Raw genomic sequence first — 21419 nt, forward strand, 5'->3', positions numbered from 1 at the left:
TTCTTCAAAATTTCTTGTAGTCTCCAAATTTGTCGGAAGAGGCTGATTGCAACGGCTGCTTAAATGGAGGCAACAGAGCCTAGCCAATGGCAGCTCCGCCGCGGGCAGTATCTCGGAGAAATATCAGCACTCTGTTTCCTCCGTCTTCCCGCCAATCTATCCTCTCTACCTCTCCTTCTAGCTGGTTAATTTCCCCTATATATACACGCACACATTTTTATTGTTTTACATGTCTTCTGAATTTGCCCTAATTTATGGTTCCTCTCAACAGGGACCGGCTCTTAGATTCTGGTCAACGATTTGGCGATTGGAGCGCCGCTGAAGTCGTTTGAAGTCTTTGAAGGGATTCGTGTTCATGGGATCTCTTTGGAGAATTTTCACAAACAGTTGGCGGGTTCTGCTGTTTCTTTCCGGGTTTGTGTTTATGGGGAGAGGAGAGTTAAGCTTTTCACCTTGCGGGTTGAACCGAGCGGCAAGCAGGAGCCTTTTCTGCATTTGGAGCTGACTCTTATTCACTCGCTGCCTAAATTTAGGCATTGGGTCATGGACGTTTGCTTCTTGAAGGTGTAGAGTCTCTCAAGATCTTCAACTTTTTAGTAGTTATTTCTGTAGTTTGGGTTTTGCTCTGCACGTTTTAGCTCGCAGTGGGGAGTGTTTAGTCCTTTCTTTTTCTTCTGTAGTAGGATGGTGCAACTGCGAGTGAGGATCCCCGTTACCTCGCCATCGGATGCAGTGACAATTATGTATACTTCTGGGATATCTCAAGATACAATATGTATTCTGAAGTTAAATATGCCGGTAGGGGGTCATGCTTTCGCCTTTGCCTCTTGAAATACTATATTATATGCACTGTTTTGTGATAGTGCTTGAGAATTGAACGATACATGGACTGCTTTTGAAAGTTAAATGTTGGATGTTGGAGGAAATGGCAACAGGAATAGTGGATTACCTGCAAGATACTATGTACTCCATCATTTATGAGAGTCAATTTGGTGTTTTATTATGCTCGTACAAGTTAGTTTGATCTATATTTCCCATTTGAATATGTTCAAAAGACTTTCGGATATTTGAGATTACTAGCCTTTTCCTCAAAGCATGCTAAGACATTACCTTGCTGATTTGCACACTGTCTTTTCTTTATGAAGCTGTCCAGAGAGGTGTCTGTTGTACTCAATGAAGATGTTTGGGGATGATATTGACTCTCTTCGTATTTGCTTCTGGTACTATCTTCAATGAGGTAATCATCATGATTCATGTGTGTGGTATCTCTTATTCCAATTATAATCTGTCTCTGTATCTGTCTATGTAACGTACAACATTAGAATCTCTGACTGGGTCTCTGCTGCTAAGCTACCAATTAAGTGTTCCAGTGAATTGGCACCTTAGATGGTTCTTGTTCCCTTGGAACTCTTCACATGCATTTCCCAACGCAACACCCTCTAGTGTTATATAATAACATATTCATATCTTTCCTTATTGTGATCTCCAGAATATCATGGCATAAGTTCATAAGTCGAAGTTTTCTGCATGAAACACAAAATAGTGATCAAGGTGGACAAACTTTTTGATATTTGGCAGGTAGTTGTTTGGAAAGTCATTTGTCAGAATGGTGCCAAACAACCTGGAAGTCATGCGGAAGATCATTTGCAGCTGAACAGTGACGAGGGCTTCTCCTATCCTGGCCATAAAGATGCTCTTATAAGTAGGCTTGTAGGGCATGCAGGTTCAATTTTTCGTATTGTGTGGTTCTCTAATGGGACTAAACTTGTTTCTGTTTCTGATGACCACAGGTGGGTAACATTTTATAATTATTTTATCTTGTTAATTAACCTAGTCTTAGATTACTTGATTCATGACTCTTTATGTTATGGGCCATTTCTTGATTAGTTCAGTGCTCGTATTTGGAAGGTTCAGGCAGAGAAAGGAATTTCATGCAGTGCTGCTCAGGAACAGGTCAATCAAATTGAGGGCCCTGTTCTATTTGGGCATAATGCAAGAATTTGGGACTGCTGTATATTTGAATCTGTAAGTTTGTCTTCATGAATTTTCTTTTCATTTTGTAATGATTAGTTTTAGATATGTACTCCTACTTGTCTGAGTTAGATAATATGTGCATGTAAAGATCAGGACCGCCGGTTTACCACAGATCTGAATAAAAGTTGGGCCAATTGTGATCCTTGATTATCTTGTATAATGCTGAATAAATGTTTATCTATACAGCGCAAAAATGATGTTCTGTTTTCATTGACTTGTTATATTGTCTTGTCAATTGCCCAGGTAATCATCACTGCTGGTGAGGACTGTACATACCGTGTTTGGGACCATCATGGCAGAGAACTCAAGGAAATCAAAGAGCATATGTAAGCTGCATACGTTTGACCACATTACCAAAATTTACCACTATTGCAGATTCATATTTATGGTTTTATCTACACTGCCCCCACCCTGAGACTGATAATTCATATGATGACGACTGTAAAACGTTGCAGACTGCAAATGTTTATACTTGATTTTATTTTATAAATTATCATGAGAATCCTCCTCTTAAATATTGTAATACATGTACTTGGACTTCTCTTACATCTGTGTCTCCTTGGTTCTCTTATGATCCAGTGAAAGTCTCTTGGTTCACGGCCCCTTGCATACTTATGTTGAATTGTGTATGTTATTGTCTTCTACAGTGGGAGGGGAGTATGGCGGTGTTTATATGATCCCGGCTCTTCACTTCTAGTTACTGCTGGTTTTGATTCAGCAATAAAACTTCACCAGCTTTGTATTTCTAATGAAGGAATAGAGAAAACAGTTGCATCAGAGGATTTCAGTGATAGAAAGGAAGCGTTTGCTCTTTCTATACCAAAATCATCATCATATGGTGGGCTCATGGACAGGTACATTTGCAGCAAATACATGACTCTTCATGCATGCTACCTAAAGGATGGTATTAGTAAAATTAGTTATTTTGAATTGTCCTTTTTCCCTTTCTGGATAAGTATATACTTTGACTCCGCAAAACTTTTCTAATTTACTTCTTTCATTTGTTTTTCTGTTCTCCTATCATGCGTAGAATTTCTGACCTCTATGAATTCTTGCAGCAAAAGTGAGTATGTCCGCTGTTTGAACTTTTCGCGTGAAGATTCACTTTATGTGGCTACCAACAATGGTTATCTGTACCATGTTAATCTATGCAATACTGAAGCTGCCAAGTGGACTGAACTTGCTCGTATCAGTGAGGAAGCACCAACCATCTGTATGGACTTATTATCAAAATGTTCTGACACCCCAGACAGATGTGAAGATTGGATTGCTGTCGGGGATGGGAAAGGCGGAATGACAATTGCTCGTGTAGTTGGAACTGGTTGGAAAGTAGAAGTTGAATTTACTTTTACTTGGACAGCTGAAGAAGAGAGACATCTCTTAGGAACTTATTGGTGCAAGTTGCCAGAAGCTAGGTAATGTATAGTCACATCATAGTATTTATGGTGATTGTCTAATATCAGTATTCAAATATTAAGGATCAATCTCACCTGGGAGTACAGCTAGAGCAATGAAATAGTTGTAGGTAATGTATAGTTTTACAGAGAGCTACATTGGATGTGGCATCATACTCCGTCCGTCCTGTAAAGTTAAAACATTGCCCATTTTGCTATTATAGCCTGTCCACAAACACTGTCATTCCATTTTTGATAACTACCCGACCACTGCTCCTTATATTTTCTACTTACTTTATCAACTTATTTACATAAAAAACCAAGCATGGCCCACACTCACCTAACATTTACAATTAAATAACAATACCCCTACAATAAATGTGGCCCCTTTTTCGACTCATGTACACACTTATCATTTTAAAACCCCATGCTGACAAGAAATGAGCAATGTTTTAAGGGATGGAGGGAGCAATATTTAAGGTGATGATCTAATCTGAGTATTCAAAATTTGAGGATCTATCTCACCTATGAGTACAACTAGAGCAGTGGAAATAATTATAGGAAAATAGCTGTACATCTACCTCTTTGTTTCTTTAGATGGTCCCTACAGTGGGATTGTCATGTGACTAGTCACTAACCTATAATTTTAATATTTTTGTGCCTGCAACATGGAATTTATCCTATAAATCCTTCCATGTCTCACACAAGATGGGTTCTTTAATGCTCTTTGTAAATTGTGACTTTACCCTTATACTGCTAAAGACTTATATCTTGTACTATTAGCTATGCTCAATTTACTGAAAAAAATATGTATGCTGTTATTAAAAAGCGGCCATGGCGCCGCCGTGGCGCCATTGCGTGGCGGGTTTCGGAAAAAACGCCATCGCCACGAGCTGCCACAAAACTTTTTTATGGCGACCGCCATTTGCCACCATGAGTGAGGCGCCATGGCGGTGCCATGGCAGTTATGGCGTCACTTTTGGTTGGGCTGCCCCAAACCTCAGCCCAATTACCAAATAACACGGCCCAAATGATTTTTAACCCTTAACCCGGCCCAAACCCGACCCAAATAATGAAATAAAATGCCAATTAAGTCAAAATCTAGGGTTTTTTTCATAGTATCTCTTTCCCTCTCAAACAAACCCAACCTGCTGCGCCCTCAGTCCCACTGCCCTAGTCACGTCGCCTCCGCCTGCCGGTCCGCCGACCGCCGCCGCCGGTCCGTCTAGAGCAGCCCACTGCCCAGATTTTGAAGGTAACCGAAATTGTACCAGATTTTCTAATTTGCATGCCCTTTTAATTATCAATTTTCTAATTTGCATGCCATTTTAATTAGGAATTAAGGTCAGATTTTTAATTAGGATCAGATTTTTATAATTAGGGTCACATTTTTAATTAAGGTGTAGCTGTGCAGATTTTTAATTAGGATCACATTTTTAATTAAGGTGTAGCTGTGCAGATTTTTATCATACTTCTATGTTGGGGATGGTGATGATTGAGGATGGTTTTAATTTAGATTTGATATGTATTATGAATTTGTGATGATGACTTTATATTTTGATTGTTGAACTAAGACTTATTATGGTAGGCATATTATATAATTGCTTATGAATTTATGCTTTATTTATTGTTTTAATAGTTGATAACTTGATATATTACAATTTTTTATTATTTTCTAATTTTTTGAATTTATATATACATATATTACTAATATTTTATTAATTTATTTATCAACCGCCATATCCCGCCATACTGATACGCCATATCCCTGTGGCGGTTTTTGGGCTCACCGCCGTAAGCCGCCATACGCCATCCATAACATATTGTTTCCTTACATTTGTTACTTCCTGTATGAAGGTTCATTTTCACTGCTGATCCCAGTGGTAGACTGAAGCTATGGAAGCTATGCCACAATTCGCACTCTGCTTCTCTTATTGATAAAGGAAGTTATGATGTGTGCTTAATTGCAGAGTATGCTTCATGCTTTGGGAAGAGAATAATGTGTCTGGATGCTTCATTCGATGACGAGGTGCGTATCATCACGTTCTCTCCTAGTTACATTGTACTCCTAAACGGTTGTTGTGTGCTTGTTATGCAAATTAATATAAGCTAAAATCTTGTGATATGTTAGATATGATGGATTAATAAATCTTGGTTTAGTCATTAGTGCACTGTAAAGGTCTTATTCAAAATCTTGAAACTTCAATCTGTTTATTTACCACTTGTCATAGAAGCTCATGATGATTGACGCCACTATCAAATCATAAGAATATTACTCCGTACTATACTAGTAGGTTTGTCAAGAGGAATCATCGAATCATCTCAAATTTACTACCGTTTGCTATTTTCTACAGTTGATAGTATGTGGCGACATTCATGGTAATCTGGTACTGTTTTCTTCACCAAGAATCCTACTCAGCAGTAATCTGCTACCACAGAAGTCAAAGAATCACCTGTGAATTATTTCAAAGGTGCTCATGGAGTGTCAAGCGTTAACAGTGTTTCTATTTCTAGACTGTTGTCTGATGAAGTCGATATACGCTCGGTATGATCCAATTCTTAAAGTCCTGAGCATATATTCATAAACAATTGCCATATTGCTGTGTTACACTTGAAGAGTATTGAGAGGATGCTATGCAAGTTTTTCTTGCTAGCATGTGGCAGTTTGATATTTTAGTGTGGTCATCTAATTTCACTTTTCCTTCCTCACCCCCTCCCCTCCCCTGGAACAGACGGGAGCAGATGGATGCGTATGCCATTTTCAGTATGAAAGGGATCTGCAAAGCATGGAATTCATAGGGATGAAACAAGTCAAAGAATTAGGCGCAGTACGATCTGTCTTCACCACAGACGGTTGTGATGACTCTGTTGTTTCCGAATATGCTGTTGGTTTTGCATCAGATAATTTCATAATATGGAATTTGACTTCAGGAACAAAGGTGTTCTCTCTGTCCCCTATATTGAAAATGTCTGCATTATTGTGTTTGTTTTTGCCTTCTGAGCTTTAGCACTTTCTTCTCATTCAACACATTCATAAATATCTGAAATTTCTGACTACTATCTGCTTTTGTAATTTGTTAAGGAATTTTTGACTTCCAACTTTTGGAGAAAAAGAAATAGTAACCTAACTGCTGTCTCACGTCAATTCCATTCCACTTAATTGTCTGCATAAGATGCTGCCTATATATCTGATACTCGTTCCATTGAGTGGAACCATTATGTCCCCATAACTTTAGGATTGTGTAAGTTAATTGTCTGATATGCAAACATTAGAAATGAATTTTCTATGTCTATACTTTTCCAAAACATGCATTTGAATATTTACAATTTACATTGAGTATCAAGTTTGGGCATATGAGGTTTGTATTTCCCCCAGAAAGTGGCAGGTTATCTTACTTCACACAAGTGCGCTTAACATTTGTAACTGCATGGTTGATGGTTCATTTGATGTTATTGTTGATTGGATGTTTTCTCAAAGGTCCAACAAATTACTTGTGGTGGTTGGCGGCGTCTGCACTCGTATTATCTTGGCCACTTGCCTGAGATGATGAACTGCTTTGCTTTTGTTAAGGTATCTTTTGATAATTGTATACTTTTTTTTATTACGCATGCAGTCTTGTTGTGTAATTACTGCTTTAATCCAATCCCGCTGTCTTGGCAGGATGATGTCATATATATTCATAGACACTGGGTGCCTGAAAATAATAGAAAAATATACCCTCAGAATCTTCATTTGCAATTTCATGGGAGGGAGATTCATTCGTTGTGCTTTATCCATGAACAATCATTGTGCAGTCAAGATGAAAACCGTGGATTGGCTGCCAAATCTAGTTGGTTAGCTACCGGTTGTGAAGATGGAACAGTGCGATTGACTAGGTATTTATTTATTTTATTTGTTAAGCTTAAAGTATCTGATATAACCACTAATGGTGTGACTTGGAATATTTAAAATCTATACTTGACCAATATCTCAGTCAAGAAAAAACTATTGATGTGGTAAAATTTTCAGGTATGAGTTAGGCATGGAGAATTGGTCGTCCTCCCAACATCTCGGGGAACATGTTGGTGGATCTGCTGTACGTTCAATATGCGCTGTGTCAAAGATGCATGTATTCATGCCTGATCCCTCTAATATCCGTAATGTAGTTTACAGACAAACTGGGATTGTAAATGGTAGAGATCCTTTTATATTAATCTCTGTTGGTGCAAAAAGGGTTGTCACTGCTTGGAAACAAACAGTGACAACAATAAAAAACAGGGTGGATGCTATTAGCAGTGAGATGAACAAGAACAATGAAAATAACTCCTCCGATTCATCAGCAGCAACCATGTCTTCATTGTCTTTCCAGGGGCTCTCAACGGATATGCCATTGAGACACAACAGTAACATGAAAAGACAAGACAGCAACAATGTTTCTGAAACACCTGAAGATGGTATAGTTACAGCCTCGAATGCTATTCCTTGTGAATCAGTTTCTCCAGAATGCAGGAACACAGAACCAAACCTCTACCCTGTAGATAATTTTGACAATGACTGGAGATACCTAGATGTCACTGCTTTTATTGTAAGAGAGGCTGGATCCAGGTGTGTTGAAATTGCGATAATGTTTTTTATTCCTGTCATATGGTGCTTATATTTCAGATTCAAATAATTAATTAATTTATAGGTGCATACTGCTGAATGAGTTTCTTCTGCAGGTTTTCTGTCTGTTTTGTTATTGTGGCTTGTTCAGATGCTACGGTTACCCTGAGGGCTCTTGTGTTGCCTTTTCGGCTCTGGTACGCGTTGGGTTTGCGCATAAATAACCTCAAAGCAATTCTTTTTTTCCATTTATAATGTCTATCTCACCTTAATGGCAGGTTTGATGTTGCCTCTTTGGCTCCATTGTCATCACCTGTGCTATCTTTGGAGCATGTTGTCACTCCTAGACTTCTATCAAAAGGTTAGATATTAATAGACTAAGTTTCCTCATAAATATGTGCTGATGGAATTAGATGATGAGTTGATGGGTAGCAATTTGGATAAGCTTGTTTCCATTGACAATTTGATTTCATTTTTAATTGCACTAATGCATTGAATAATTTTCTTCTATAAAAATGTATAGTTATCCATATTGTTTATCTATTAGTTGATGTTTTAAATCGTTCCTGATTTATGGAGTATCATTTAACAGAAAACTCAACAGATTGGAAGTTTTTACTTGGCAATTACTGGATCCACTGATAGAAGTATAGCTATCTGGGATCTGACCGAAAGTGTTGAAAACTTTATGAGGCAAATAGCAGGTCTTCAGATGGAAAACTGCCTAGATTTCCAGAAGCGGCCTCGTACTGGTAGAGGGAGTCAAGGGGGTAGATGGTGGCGATCCATAGATACTAAGAAGCCAAAAAAGAGACCAGTGAATTGCAAATTGAGAGAAAAAGGTAGCAACCTTTCAGTCTCTGGTGGAAGAACAGAATCTAGCAAGGAAAAGGAAGATCATTTGCATGGAACATCTGAAACATCTATGTTTAAACAAAGTGATGATCATGTACCTTTGAAGGTTGACGATCAGAGTTCTCTTGTGTCTTAAAGGAAAACAGATAATTTATCACCACAAATAAGTGTAGTAGAGGCCATGCAGGTCTTAGATAATATCCACCAGTCCGGGGTCAATTGCCTTTTCGTCTCTGAAATAAAAAAACCAAGGACTTAATGATTCTATGACCACATTCTACGTTGTAAGCGGCGGCGATGATCAGGCCATTAATCGACTTAGATGTGATTTGGAATTAGATCCTAGGATGAAGTCCCAAAATATGAATACTAATATCCTTTTCAACTCTAAGCCAGTGGCTACGAACAATTGCAATCAACATTTTCAGATCCAAAACCATCAGATGCAGGTTACGTATCTGGATAAGAGCATCTCAGCTCATAGTTCTGCTGTCAAAGTTATTTCGTACTTTCTTTAATTTCTCATCGCCCCTTTGCCTAATCAGGATAAAAACTTCACTATTTAAGAACTAAGCTATGAAAATATATGAGTATTTGGTGTTATTCTTTGATCATTATTATATAATTCATCTTCTGAAACTTCCAGTGGAAACATGCACTAATACTTTCTAAAGTCTACGATAAGGCATTGTATCCATATTCATATTCAGTGTTTGCATTTAAGATTATTTACTTTGGGGGTAAAAGAAAACTTTTACTGGATATGCTGGAAAAGACTGTCTAATTTGTTCTTCATCCAGGTGTATGGACGGACGGGAGTTGGGTTTTTTCTGTTGGTCTTGATCAGCGAGTCAGGTGTTGGAATCTTAGTCACGATAAACTTACAGAGTGTGCCCATTTGATCATCAATGTGTGCCCGAGCCAGAATCATTAGACGTTAAAATCTGTGGCAGGTGAGCGGATAACCCACTTTTTTGATAGTTATGTTCCCTCTCCCCTTGCTTTATTGAGTAGGTGATTGTTTGTCCATCAATCCAGAAATCATTATCAGATTGCAGTTGCTGGAAGGGGAATGCAGATGATAGAATTCCGTCCAACAAATTGGGTGGATATCGAAATGTAGGCTGCTTTGTCTGGGGGGGCGTCGACCATTATCCTCATTGTCACAGAATCTGCTACTTCTGGAATGGTTGCATGCTCAACCCTGCGTAGAGTCTAGATTCGGCTGCACGTCCCGCAGATTCAGAATCATATTGAGGTTGCAGAAACCTTCTACCAAGTGCTGTTTTTTTATATGTCACAACTTACAAAAGGCTGGGATTCATAGCCACCTATACATGAATGTTTTCTGCTCTCTCTCAACAAAAGGTTGTTTTGCCAACTCTTGATGCTGACAAATTGCCATCTCCTTTGAGTTGGTAACTATGTAATTGCATCTATTTTAATTATTTCTTTTGGTTGGTGAGCAGATCAAACTCCCATATGATATTGTCACAAAAATCAATTTTATTTTTATTTATTTAATTTGGTTGGTGGTTGTCTTAGTCTTAGGTTATTGGTTGTGGACTTCTCAAGTCTTGTCAGAGTTGGTAAAATTCCAAACTGCACCAAGAAATATAACAGTATCTTATTCATTTAGGAGCTTTTATTTTATGATTAATTAGATATATTGCTGAGAAATTTTATTTTATTGCTAGCATTTGTCTAATCTTTTTAAATTTATGAATAATAAGATGTACGGCTGAGTATTTTTGTTTTATCATTTTAATGGGATGTGAATCAAATTAAATCAGTTTAATTGTTAGATTTTATCAAAAGCGTGGGATTTCCTATTTTTGCATTCTATTTTAGTAAATATAGATTAGTTTATAGTATATTGTTTTTATTTATTTAGGTTAATGACACACTCTTATCGTAAAAATTTTATGATTTAATATATTCTTCGTCCTTATCATGAATATATTTAGAGTAAAGGCCAAAATTGGTCCTGAACATATAGCCATTTTACGATTTTGGTCCTAAACATTATCTTTTGGATTTTTTTGGTCCTGCACATATGGACATTTGATCATTTTGGTCCTGCACATATGGACATTTGATCATTTTGGTCCTGCACATATGAAAATTTGATCATTTTGGTCATCCGTCAACATTTTCGTTAAAAACTAACGGTCAACATTATCTTTTGGATTTTTTGGTCCTGCACATATGAATATTTGATCATTTTGGTCCTGCACATATGGAATTTTGATCATTTTGGTCCTCCGTCAACATTTTCGTTAAAAACTAACGGTCAACGGCCGATTTTTGACTAAAACAATGGGTTGGGTCGGGTCGTGTTTGGGTCGGGTTTGGGTTACACGTTAAGAAAAAAAATAATTATTTTTTATTAATTAAAAAATTATAAAACTTTAATTTTTAGTTATTTTTGTTGGTTAAAAATATTATAACGACTAAAACATGATGTTATTATACGATTTAAACATGATGTTATTATACGATTTAAACATGATGTTATTATACGATTTAAAAATTACCAAATTAAAATAATCATTTTTAATCAAAACAATAAAATTAAAGTATACTAATATTAAATCTATATAATAAAATTAAATAATTAAAAAAATTATTTTTAATAAAATCTAAGCATAATATTTTCTTCAAATTCATGAAAAAATTAATTAAAAAATACTATACTTTAATTTTATTAATTAAAAAATATTAATTAATTTTTTAAGAATATTATGCTTAGATTTTAACGAAAATATTATGCTTAGATTTTAAGAAAATATTATTTTTTTTCTTAACGTGTAACTCAAACCCGACCCAAACACGACCCGACCCAACCCATTGTTTTAGTCAAAAATCGGCCGTTGACCGTTAGTTTTTAACGAAAATATTGACGGAGGACCAAAATGATCAAAATTCCATATGTGCAGGACCAAAATGATCAAATGTCCATATGTGCAGAACCAAAAAATCCAAAAGATAATGTTGACCGTTAGTTTTTAACGGAAATATTGACGGAGGACCAAAATGATCAAATGTCCATATGTGCAGGACCAAAAAATCCAAAAGATAATATTTAGGACCAAATCGTAAAATGACTATATGTTCAGGACCAATTTTGACCTTTACTCATATATTTAATTTTTATGTTATTGTGGTTGGGGTTGGTGAGTATGGTGGACTTTACACGTGGAGGTTATATTTGTTTTCATTTTTATAACTTTGTTTTCTTAAAAGAAAATTTATTTTTGGCAGCTCCTCTACCACCTATACCACTATTCTTTACATCAAAATATCTTCGCTAATAAACATTCCTTTTTCTAGAAAATGAATAAATCATTCTTAACTTCTTTACTTTACTTTTACTGTACAAGATTCTATAGGATGTTGAAATAAGATTAAACAGGATTCGTGAAATATTCCAAATGAAACACTAGTACTCCATAAACACGAGCCCGCAACAAGGAGCTATGATTTTTAAAATAGCTGGATGAAATTATTTTTGTATTTTAGAAATAAAACACAGCAAATAAAAGAAATAAAAATTACTTTAAATATAAAATATATATAAAAAAATTTGCCCCGATAATTGTGGAGGCGTGTTTCAATTTTCATTTAAGTTGTGTAGTAGACGAGAAGAATCCATATTTTGATAAAGTAGAAAATAAGAATGCAATAATTTTGATAAGGTGACTAAAACTAAAACATTTTTGATTATGTAAAATGTTATGAAAGTATGCAAAAGTTCGATGATGACAACCATGCGAAAAAGAAAGAACACTAGAATTTTACGTGGTTCGATCGTAAGATCTACGTCCACGGCCAAAGGCAATATGATTCAGTATATTGAGAAATATGCAGAGATTTACAATCACTCAAGAACTCTCTCCAAGAACTCAACACCTCTAATCTAATTCTAAACCAAGAACTAATCAAGTGATAGTTTGGAGACTCTTTTCTTGAATATCGAAGTAGCTGATTAACTATTTCAGATGCAGCCTTCGTCTGCTTTATATCAGTCCCTTCATCCTCCAACGGCTCTCTTGAGATGTTAGTTATCAAACCAGTTATAACTGTTCCAACGGCTACTTCCCGTTTCTTGGTTTGCATCAACATGCCGAAGTGCTGCATGATGCCGAGCTCAGTAAAATGCCGAGCTCAATGAAATGCCGAGCTCAATAAAACGCCGAGCTCAATAAAACGCCGAGCTCACCGAGCTCAATAAAACGCCGAGCTCAATAAAACACCGAGCTCAATAATATGCCGAGCTCAATAATATCTTGAACGAGCTCAACCTCTAACAAATCTGCAGCTGTTGAGAATGACATTGATTTTAGCTTGCTGCATCCAACGGTGATTGTGAGATTATACTCCAACAAACTCCACCTTAATCTCAGAATCAACAATGAATCATAATCCTCTGACAAAACCTCAAACTCATCACTCCACAAGTCCCACCAGCCCCAAACAGTATTTAAACTTCATGGCTGGCAACGGCTTTGTCAACATATCAGCCGCATTATGCTCAGTGGATATTTTCACCATCTTGACTTCACCTCTCTGTATTTCATCCCTTATGAAGTGCATCCGCACATCTATGTGCTTACTTCTTTCGTGAAACACTTGGTGTTTGGCAAGGCATAAGGCGCTGCTGCTGTCACAGTTTATCTCCACTGTATCTTGCTTCTCCCCAAAATCTTCTAGGATTCCCTTCAGCCATATTGCTTCTTTCACAGCCTCTGTCATTGCCATGTACTCAGCTTCCGTAGTAGATAAAGCAACCACATGTTGTAATCCAGATTTCCAGCTTATAGCAGTGCCATTTAGGGTGAACACATATCCAGTTTGAGATCTCCTATTATCTCTATTTGATGCATAATCAGAATCGCAAAACCCCACCAGTGCTCCACCTTGATCCTTACAATCTGCTTTGTACAACAGACCATAATCTGAAGCACCCTTCAAGTATCTGAGCAACCACTTCAATGCTATCCAATGCTCTCTCCCATGGTCTGACATAAATCGGCTAGTAACACTTATAGCCTGAGCCAAATCTGGCCTTGTGCATAGCATTGTGTACATTATGCTTCCTATGATGTTTGCATAAGGTATCTTGCTCAGCTCTCTCCTCTCTGAGTCATTCTTTGGTTTCTGATCCATGCTCAACTTAAAGTGAGCAGCCAATGGTGTAGAGACAGGTTTGAAGTCATCAGCCTGAAATTTCTTCAAAACTCTCTGGATGTAATTCCTCTGCAACAACCTGAGCTCTCTCTTTGGCCTATCCCTCAGTATATCCATGCCAAGGATTCTCCTTGCATTTCCAAGATCCTTCATTTCAAACTTGGATTCCAGTTCAGCCTTGATTCTCTCAATCACTCCCAGATCTGCTCCTGCCACAAGCATATCATCAACATACAAAAGTAGAAAAGCAATTGGTACACCATTCCTTTCTCTGATGTAAACACAGCTATCATACTGCGATTTTCTGAAACCAATACTCATCATATGCTCATCAAACTTGAGATACCACTGCCTACTACTTTGCTTCAATCCATACAAACTTCTCTTGAGCAAACACACTTTGTCTTCATTCCCAGCCTCCATGAACCCCTCGGGTTGATGCATATATATTGTTTCTTCAAGTTCACCATGCAAGAAGGCTGTCTTGACATCGAGTTGGTGTAACTCCCAATCATACTTTGCAACAAGAGCAAGCAATATCCTGATGGAACTGTGTTTTACAACCGGAGAGAACACATCATTATAATCAATCCCCTCTTCTTGAGTGAATCCTCTAGCAACAAGCCGTGCCTTAAACCTGACACTCTCAACTTCACCAACTTCAATCTTCATCTTGAAGATCCATTTGCAGCTAATAAGCTTTTGGGTCCCTGGATTCTTCACCAAAATCCAAGTATGGTTTTTGAGTAGTGACTGGATCTCTTCTCTCATAGCTGCAAGCCATTTCTCCTTTTCCTTACTCGACATAGCTTCAGCATAGGTGGATGGCTCTAAGCACTCCAATACCTCAGCAACACAGAGAGCAAAAAAACTCATCTCATAATCACTGAACCTGGCTGGCTTTCTGATCTCTCTTCTATTTCTGTCCCTGGCTATAATATGTGATCTCTGACCATCATCAATCTGATCTCGTTGCTGGGGTTGCTGTGGACTTGAAGCTTTATGGGAGCTTGAAGCTCCACCTCCATTCTGATCATCTGGATCACTAGGTGGTGGCTGGCCATGCTGAACTTCTTGATCAATAGACACTCTTTCACCCATCTGATCCTCAGTCTTCAAGAATGGCATATGATGCTCATGGAAGACCACATCTCGGCTCACAATTATCTTCTTGTTCCCCTCTTCAGTGCACCACAACCTGTACCCTTTTACTCCATGTTGGTAACCAACCATCACACATTTCTGAGCCCTTGCATCAAGCTTTCCCTGCTTGCAGTGGGCATATGCTCTACAACCGAACACCTTGAACTGATTGTACTCTCTATCTCCACCATACCATCTGACATCTGGGATTTCATTTCCTATAGCTGATGATGGAGAACTGTTAATTAGCACTGCAGCAGTACACACAGCCTCCCCCCAGAACATCTTTGGCAAGCCTGATGATAAAAGCATGCATCTGACTCTATCGAGGAGTGTTCGGTTCATTCTTTCAGCAACTCCATTTTGTTGCGGATTAGCCGGGACTGTCCTATGCCTTTGTATCCCATTTGATTTGCAGAAAGACTCAAAATCTTCAGATAAGAACTCCAGCCCGTTATCAGTCCTCAAGCACTTGAGAGTGGTGGATTTCTTCAGCTTCATCTCTGTGCACCATTCTCTGAATTTTTCAAATGCTTGTGACTTCTGCTTTAGGATGTATATCCAGACTTTTCTGCTATAATCATCTATTATCGACATGAAATACCTGCCTCCTCCCATAGAAGCAGGCTGAGCTGGACCCCATAAATCACAATGCGCATAGTCAAGAGGTAATTTGGAGGTGTGTTTACCAGCCTTGTATGGTAGCTTCTTGCTCTTTCCCAGAGCACAGTGTTCACATTCCTTGAACCTCTGATTACTTCCAGCCGGAATGACCCCTTTCTGGATCAGTTCTCTCATCCCACTTTCTCCAAGATGGCCGAGCCTCTTGTGCCACAGACTCATATCAGAGTCCTCTGCAAGATTCACTGAAGCAACAACAGTTTCTGCTACTAGATAGTATAAACTGTTTCTTCTCTCAGCAATCAGCAAGATTTTTCCATTAAGTGAGACATTCATATAGCCTTTCTCAGAAGAAAACCTGAAACCTCTAGATTCAAGCATGCCAAGTGAAATCAAATTCCTCTTAATCTCAGGAATGTACCTGACTTGAGTAAGCAGTTTTGTTGATCCATCATGAGCTCTCAATCTGATATCTCCAATGCCTTTGATGTAGCACATCTGATCATTCCCCAACATTACTGACCCGGTTGCCTCAGAAAGGTTTTCAAACCAAGCTTTGTTGGAACAAATATGGAAGCTGCACCCGGAGTCCATTATCCAAGAACTCTCTATCCCACCACTCACCACATTCATGATCTGGGGTGGATCTGTGTCTTCTGCAAGATCAGCCTGATTTTGGGTAGCCTTCTCTTCGTTTTGCTTCCTTTTCCACGAGTAGCAATCCCTTTTGAGATGCCCAGGTTTCTTGCAGTAATGACAGCTTCGCTTCTCCTCATTTTGCTTCTGATACTTAGGCTTTTGATTCTGATTGAATTTCTTTTTCTTGCCTTTGAAAGCCTTTACATTCAAGGCTTGACTGCCACTTCCTTCATTTGTCGTCGAAGAGTTCTTTTCCAGCTCCTTTGATCGAAGAGCACACTGAACTTCTTCATATGTGATGCCAGATTCTGCATTCCGGCCAAACAGCATTGCATCTTTAAGATGTTGGAATGTTTTGGGAAGAGCATTCAAGAGCAAGATGGCCTTGTCTTCATTCTTCATGGGGCCATCTACATTCTCCAAATCATCCAGATTCTTGCTGAAATCATCAATCTGCTCTGCGAAGGGTCGGTCTTCAAGAATCTTGTATGAAAAGAGGCGCTGCTTCATGTATAGGCGATTAGCAAGCGACTTGGTCATGTACAGCGCTTCGAGCTTCGTCCATACCCCATGCGCTGTGGTTTCCTTCGCAACCTCGCGCAACACCTTGTCCGTGAGATTGAGAATAATGGCGCTATGGGCTTCCTTGGCAATCTCAGCCTTCTTCCTCACGCTCTTCTCATCGAGATCTTCTTTTTCTTTCCCCTTCGGATCAATTGGCTCGATTGCTTCATCGAGCCCTTGCTGGATCAACAGAGCCTTCATCTTGATCTGCCACAGACCAAAGTCATTCTTCCCCGAGAATTTCTCCGCTTCGAACCTCGTCGTCGCCATCGATATCAACTCCGATTGCGTTTCCCACAGACGGCGCCACTTGTTATGAAAGTATGCAAAAGTTCGATGATGACAACCATGCGAAAAAGAAAGAACACTAGAATTTTACGTGGTTCGATCGTAAGATCTACGTCCACGGCCAAAGGCAATATGATTCAGTATATTGAGAAATATGCAGAGATTTACAATCACTCAAGAACTCTCTCCAAGAACTCAACACCTCTAATCTAATTCTAAACCAAGAACTAATCAAGTGATAGTTTGGAGACTCTTTTCTTGAATATCGAAGTAGCTGATTAACTATTTCAGATGCAGCCTTCGTCTGCTTTATATCAGTCCCTTCATCCTCCAACGGCTCTCTTGAGATGTTAGTTATCAAACCAGTTATAACTGTTCCAACGGCTACTTCCCGTTTCTTGGTTTGCATCAACATGCCGAAGTGCTGCATGATGCCGAGCTCAGTAAAATGCCGAGCTCAATGAAATGCCGAGCTCAATAAAACGCCGAGCTCAATAAAACGCCGAGCTCACCGAGCTCAATAAAACGCCGAGCTCACCGAGCTCAATAAAACGCCGAGCTCAATAAAACACCGAGCTCAATAATATGCCGAGCTCAATAATATCTTGAACGAGCTCAACCTCTAACAAATCTGCAGCTGTTGAGAATGACATTGATTTTAGCTTGCTGCATCCAACGGTGATTGTGAGATTATACTCCAACATAAAAAAAAGGATATTTGCTGAAAATAGAATTGATTATTCCCACTAGCATATCAATTTCGCCAACTAGCAAATCAGTCCAAATTTAGAAAGTGCTGAAAAACCAAAGGTTGAAGATTTGTTGGATTATTTAAACCATTATTAGAAATGAAGGCGACTTGGTCAGCCGGTTTCCGGTCACGAGATACGCCGTATAAATACCAATAGAATCCATTAGCCGTTTCTCGTGTCCCAAACTAAATTCTCTCTTCGCAGATTCAGATCTGAAACTCCTCACTTCGAATTCTTAGAGGTATTCTCCACGAAGCCTTCTGGGTCTCTTGTTTTCGATTTAGTTTACATTTGTTGAAATGATTCGTGTTTTCTGCGGCGCAATATGATGATAGTTGCTGTTTATAAGCACGAAGTTGGTGTTGCTGTGCTTTTCTAAGTACTTAGCTAATTTTAGTAGTTCGGTTAGGGTTTGTGATTTGCATTATGCTGTTTTGCTCAACTTCTTTATCTCCGAGTACAGATGCTTTTACTGAGTGTTGCAGATATGCTCGAATCGAAATCTCTGCATTCGAATTTTGTTTGCTGCTGCTTTAGTTATATTCCCCCATTATTTTGTCGTTTTAGGCCTAGATCCGTAGTTTTTGGAGTCTCAGTATTGACTAATTCGGTTTTAGGCCTAGATCTGGTAAGATTAATTAGTTTTAACCTACGAGGATAAGATTTAAGATTAATCATGTTGCTTCTTTTCAATTAATTTTTTTATTACTCTCTTCTCCAAGTTCAAGTACTTGACTAATTCGGTTGCTGCTTTATTTAGTTTTTCTGTTGTTTTATGTGTAGATCCGTAGTTTCTGGAATCTCATTATTGTGATTTGTTGTTTAGGTTCATGATATTTCATTTAACTATGCTTTGTCTTTTCTTAGCTAAAGAATTTTGATTGATTGAGTCGTACTTGTTGAATAACTGCGTAATGTGGTGATTCGCGTTTAACACTGTTTTTTTTTGTAACTTAGAGCGATATGGAGACCTTTCTGTTTACATCTGAGTCTGTGAACGAGGGCCACCCCGACAAGCTGTGCGACCAGATCTCCGATGCAGTGCTGGACGCCTGCCTTGCCGAGGACCCCGAGAGCAAGGTTGCCTGTGAGACTTGCACCAAGACGAATATGGTGATGGTCTTTGGAGAGATCACCACCAAGGCTAATGTTGACTACGAGAAGATTGTCCGTGACACATGCCGCAATATTGGATTTGTCTCGGATGATGTAGGTCTTGATGCGGACAACTGCAAAGTCCTTGTCAACATTGAGCAGCAGAGCCCTGATATTGCGCAAGGTGTTCACGGCCATTTGACCAAGGCACCGGAGGAGATTGGTGCTGGTGACCAAGGTCATATGTTTGGGTACGCCACGGACGAGACGCCTGAATTGATGCCCCTGAGCCATGTTCTGGCCACCAAGCTTGGTGCTCGTCTTACTGAGGTGCGCAAGAACAGCACCTGCCCGTGGCTGAGGCCGGATGGGAAGACTCAGGTCACAGTTGAGTATCACAACGACAACGGTGCCATGGTTCCCCAACGCGTGCACACCGTTCTGATTTCCACCCAGCATGACGAAACTGTGACCAATGATGAGATTGCTGCGGATCTCAAGGAGCATGTGATCAAGCCTGTTATCCCTGAGAATTACCTTGATGAGAAGACCATCTTCCACCTCAACCCATCTGGGCGGTTTGTCATTGGTGGCCCTCACGGAGATGCTGGTCTGACCGGTCGTAAGATCATCATTGACACGTACGGAGGGTGGGGTGCGCACGGAGGTGGTGCTTTCTCCGGGAAGGACCCAACCAAGGTGGACCGGAGCGGCGCCTACATTGTGAGGCAGGCTGCTAAGAGCATCGTGGCAAGTAAAATGGCGCGTAGGTGCATCGTGCAGGTGTCTTACGCCATTGGTGTTCCGGAGCCTTTATCTGTGTTTGTGGACACGTTTGGAACAGGAAAGATCCCAGACAAGGAGATCCTGCAGATTGTGAAGGAGAATTTCGACTTCAGGCCGGGAATGATCTCGATTAATCTGGACCTGAAGAGGGGCGGCAATGACAGGTTCCTTAAGACGGCGGCGTACGGCCACTTTGGGAGGGATGATCCTGATTTCACTTGGGAGGTTGTCAAGCCCCTCAAATGGGAAGCAAAAGCTCAGGCTTGAGATTATCCACATCTCTATCTATGCTTGTTATCCTTTTATCGTTACTACTATCGTCCCCTGCGTGGTTTTCTTGTTTCTTGTTTGAGTTCTAAATCATGTTCTGTAATAAACATAAACATAATTTTTAGATCTTTTTCTCAACTATTTGTATTCCTTATATTTCGATTCATTTCATTTTTTCGGCTAATATATCATTAAATAATGTGAATTTATAATCAATATTGGAGATGGATATTTACTAATAGAATAGTATAATATTTCCATGCAAATTTCAATTCGATACAAAATATGGAGTATTCATTAATGCAACATCATTTCCTTCTTGTGGATCCAAAGCGAAATTGAATACTATATGGATGAAGATAACATTATTTTCCTTTCTTAATACATTATTGATGCACTCCACATAACATCAATTTCCTTACATAAATAAAAAAACACAATATCATTTTCGATTTAATACAAATTATTATTGAAATATCATGGTAAATAGAGTATCATCCAATTGCAATATATAATATGCATATAGGAGTACATTTTATATTACTATCTTTTACTTAAAATATTTATGGTAAAGTAGAAAATTTAGTTTGGACATTTTAATTTTGGGTTCGGATAGAGCATCCGCAATGGGGCGGATGATAGGCCATCCGATGCCTCGGGCGCGCCATCGTCCGCCCACTGTGGGTGCGCGGACGATGCAACACGTTTTCGTTTTTTTTTCTTCGAATTTTTGTCTATTTAAACCTCGTTTGTCATTCTATTTTTCATACGAACATTTCTCTCATCTCTCACATTCCATACGAATATTTCGATAATTTCTCACAAACAAAAATGAACCACGACGACGACTGGAGTACCTCGGAGGGCGTTAGTCAGACCTTGACGTGAGCCTTATTCGATGCCGTTGAGAATGCGTATTTTTTTTAATTCGTATTGTAATGTATTAATTTTAAATGAAATGAAGGTTTTTTTTTCAATTTTTGTAGTTATTTAAATATTCAAATAAAGAAAATACTTAGGGCGGCTTATATGGCGCCCCACTGCAGATGTAAGGGTAGAAGGATAAAATGCTAACGTGACGGTGCATAAGGCGGGCTTTAGAGCCCTCGCTCTCACTAAAAAAAAATCTGATTAGGTTTTCTTGACAATTCAATTATGTTGGAATTCATTTTGTTTTCCAATTCGGATTTTCGAAGAAATCCCCTA

The 21419-nt window shown here is 38.8% G+C and overlaps 2 protein-coding genes across 2 annotated transcripts; both read left to right on the forward strand.

Moving 5' to 3' along the window:
* On the forward strand, positions 1-10409 carry LOC121749066 (WD repeat-containing protein 6-like). The gene is given in 21 exon segments (XM_042143682.1): positions 1-184; positions 272-564; positions 684-798; positions 1154-1212; positions 1214-1237; positions 1579-1790; positions 1893-2025; positions 2278-2360; positions 2682-2888; positions 3093-3449; positions 5286-5457; positions 5783-5863; positions 5866-5973; positions 6161-6367; positions 6907-6999; positions 7090-7304; positions 7438-8013; positions 8127-8207; positions 8289-8371; positions 9666-9818; positions 9904-10409. Coding segments are annotated over 20 exon segments (3354 nt in total). The 5' UTR covers positions 1-63; the 3' UTR covers positions 9800-9818; positions 9904-10409.
* A 7736-nt stretch (positions 10410-18145) lies between these two features.
* On the forward strand, positions 18146-20351 carry LOC121748341 (S-adenosylmethionine synthase 5-like). Its single transcript, XM_042142632.1, has 2 exons — positions 18146-18303; positions 19020-20351. Exon 2 carries the CDS (start codon positions 19026-19028, stop codon positions 20208-20210), a length of 1185 nt encoding a protein of 394 aa, XP_041998566.1. The 5' UTR covers positions 18146-18303; positions 19020-19025; the 3' UTR covers positions 20211-20351.
* Positions 20352-21419: the final 1068 nt, after the last annotated feature.

Source organism: Salvia splendens, chromosome 9 (genome assembly GCF_004379255.2).
Source record: "Salvia splendens isolate huo1 chromosome 9, SspV2, whole genome shotgun sequence".
NCBI classification, from domain to species: domain Eukaryota; kingdom Viridiplantae; phylum Streptophyta; class Magnoliopsida; order Lamiales; family Lamiaceae; genus Salvia; species Salvia splendens.

Bases quoted from the DNA above. Each gene is read 5' to 3' on its own strand.
- LOC121748341 (XM_042142632.1), top strand. From the start codon at position 19,026: ATGGAGACCTTTCTGTTTACATCTGAGTCTGTGAACGAGGGCCACCCC.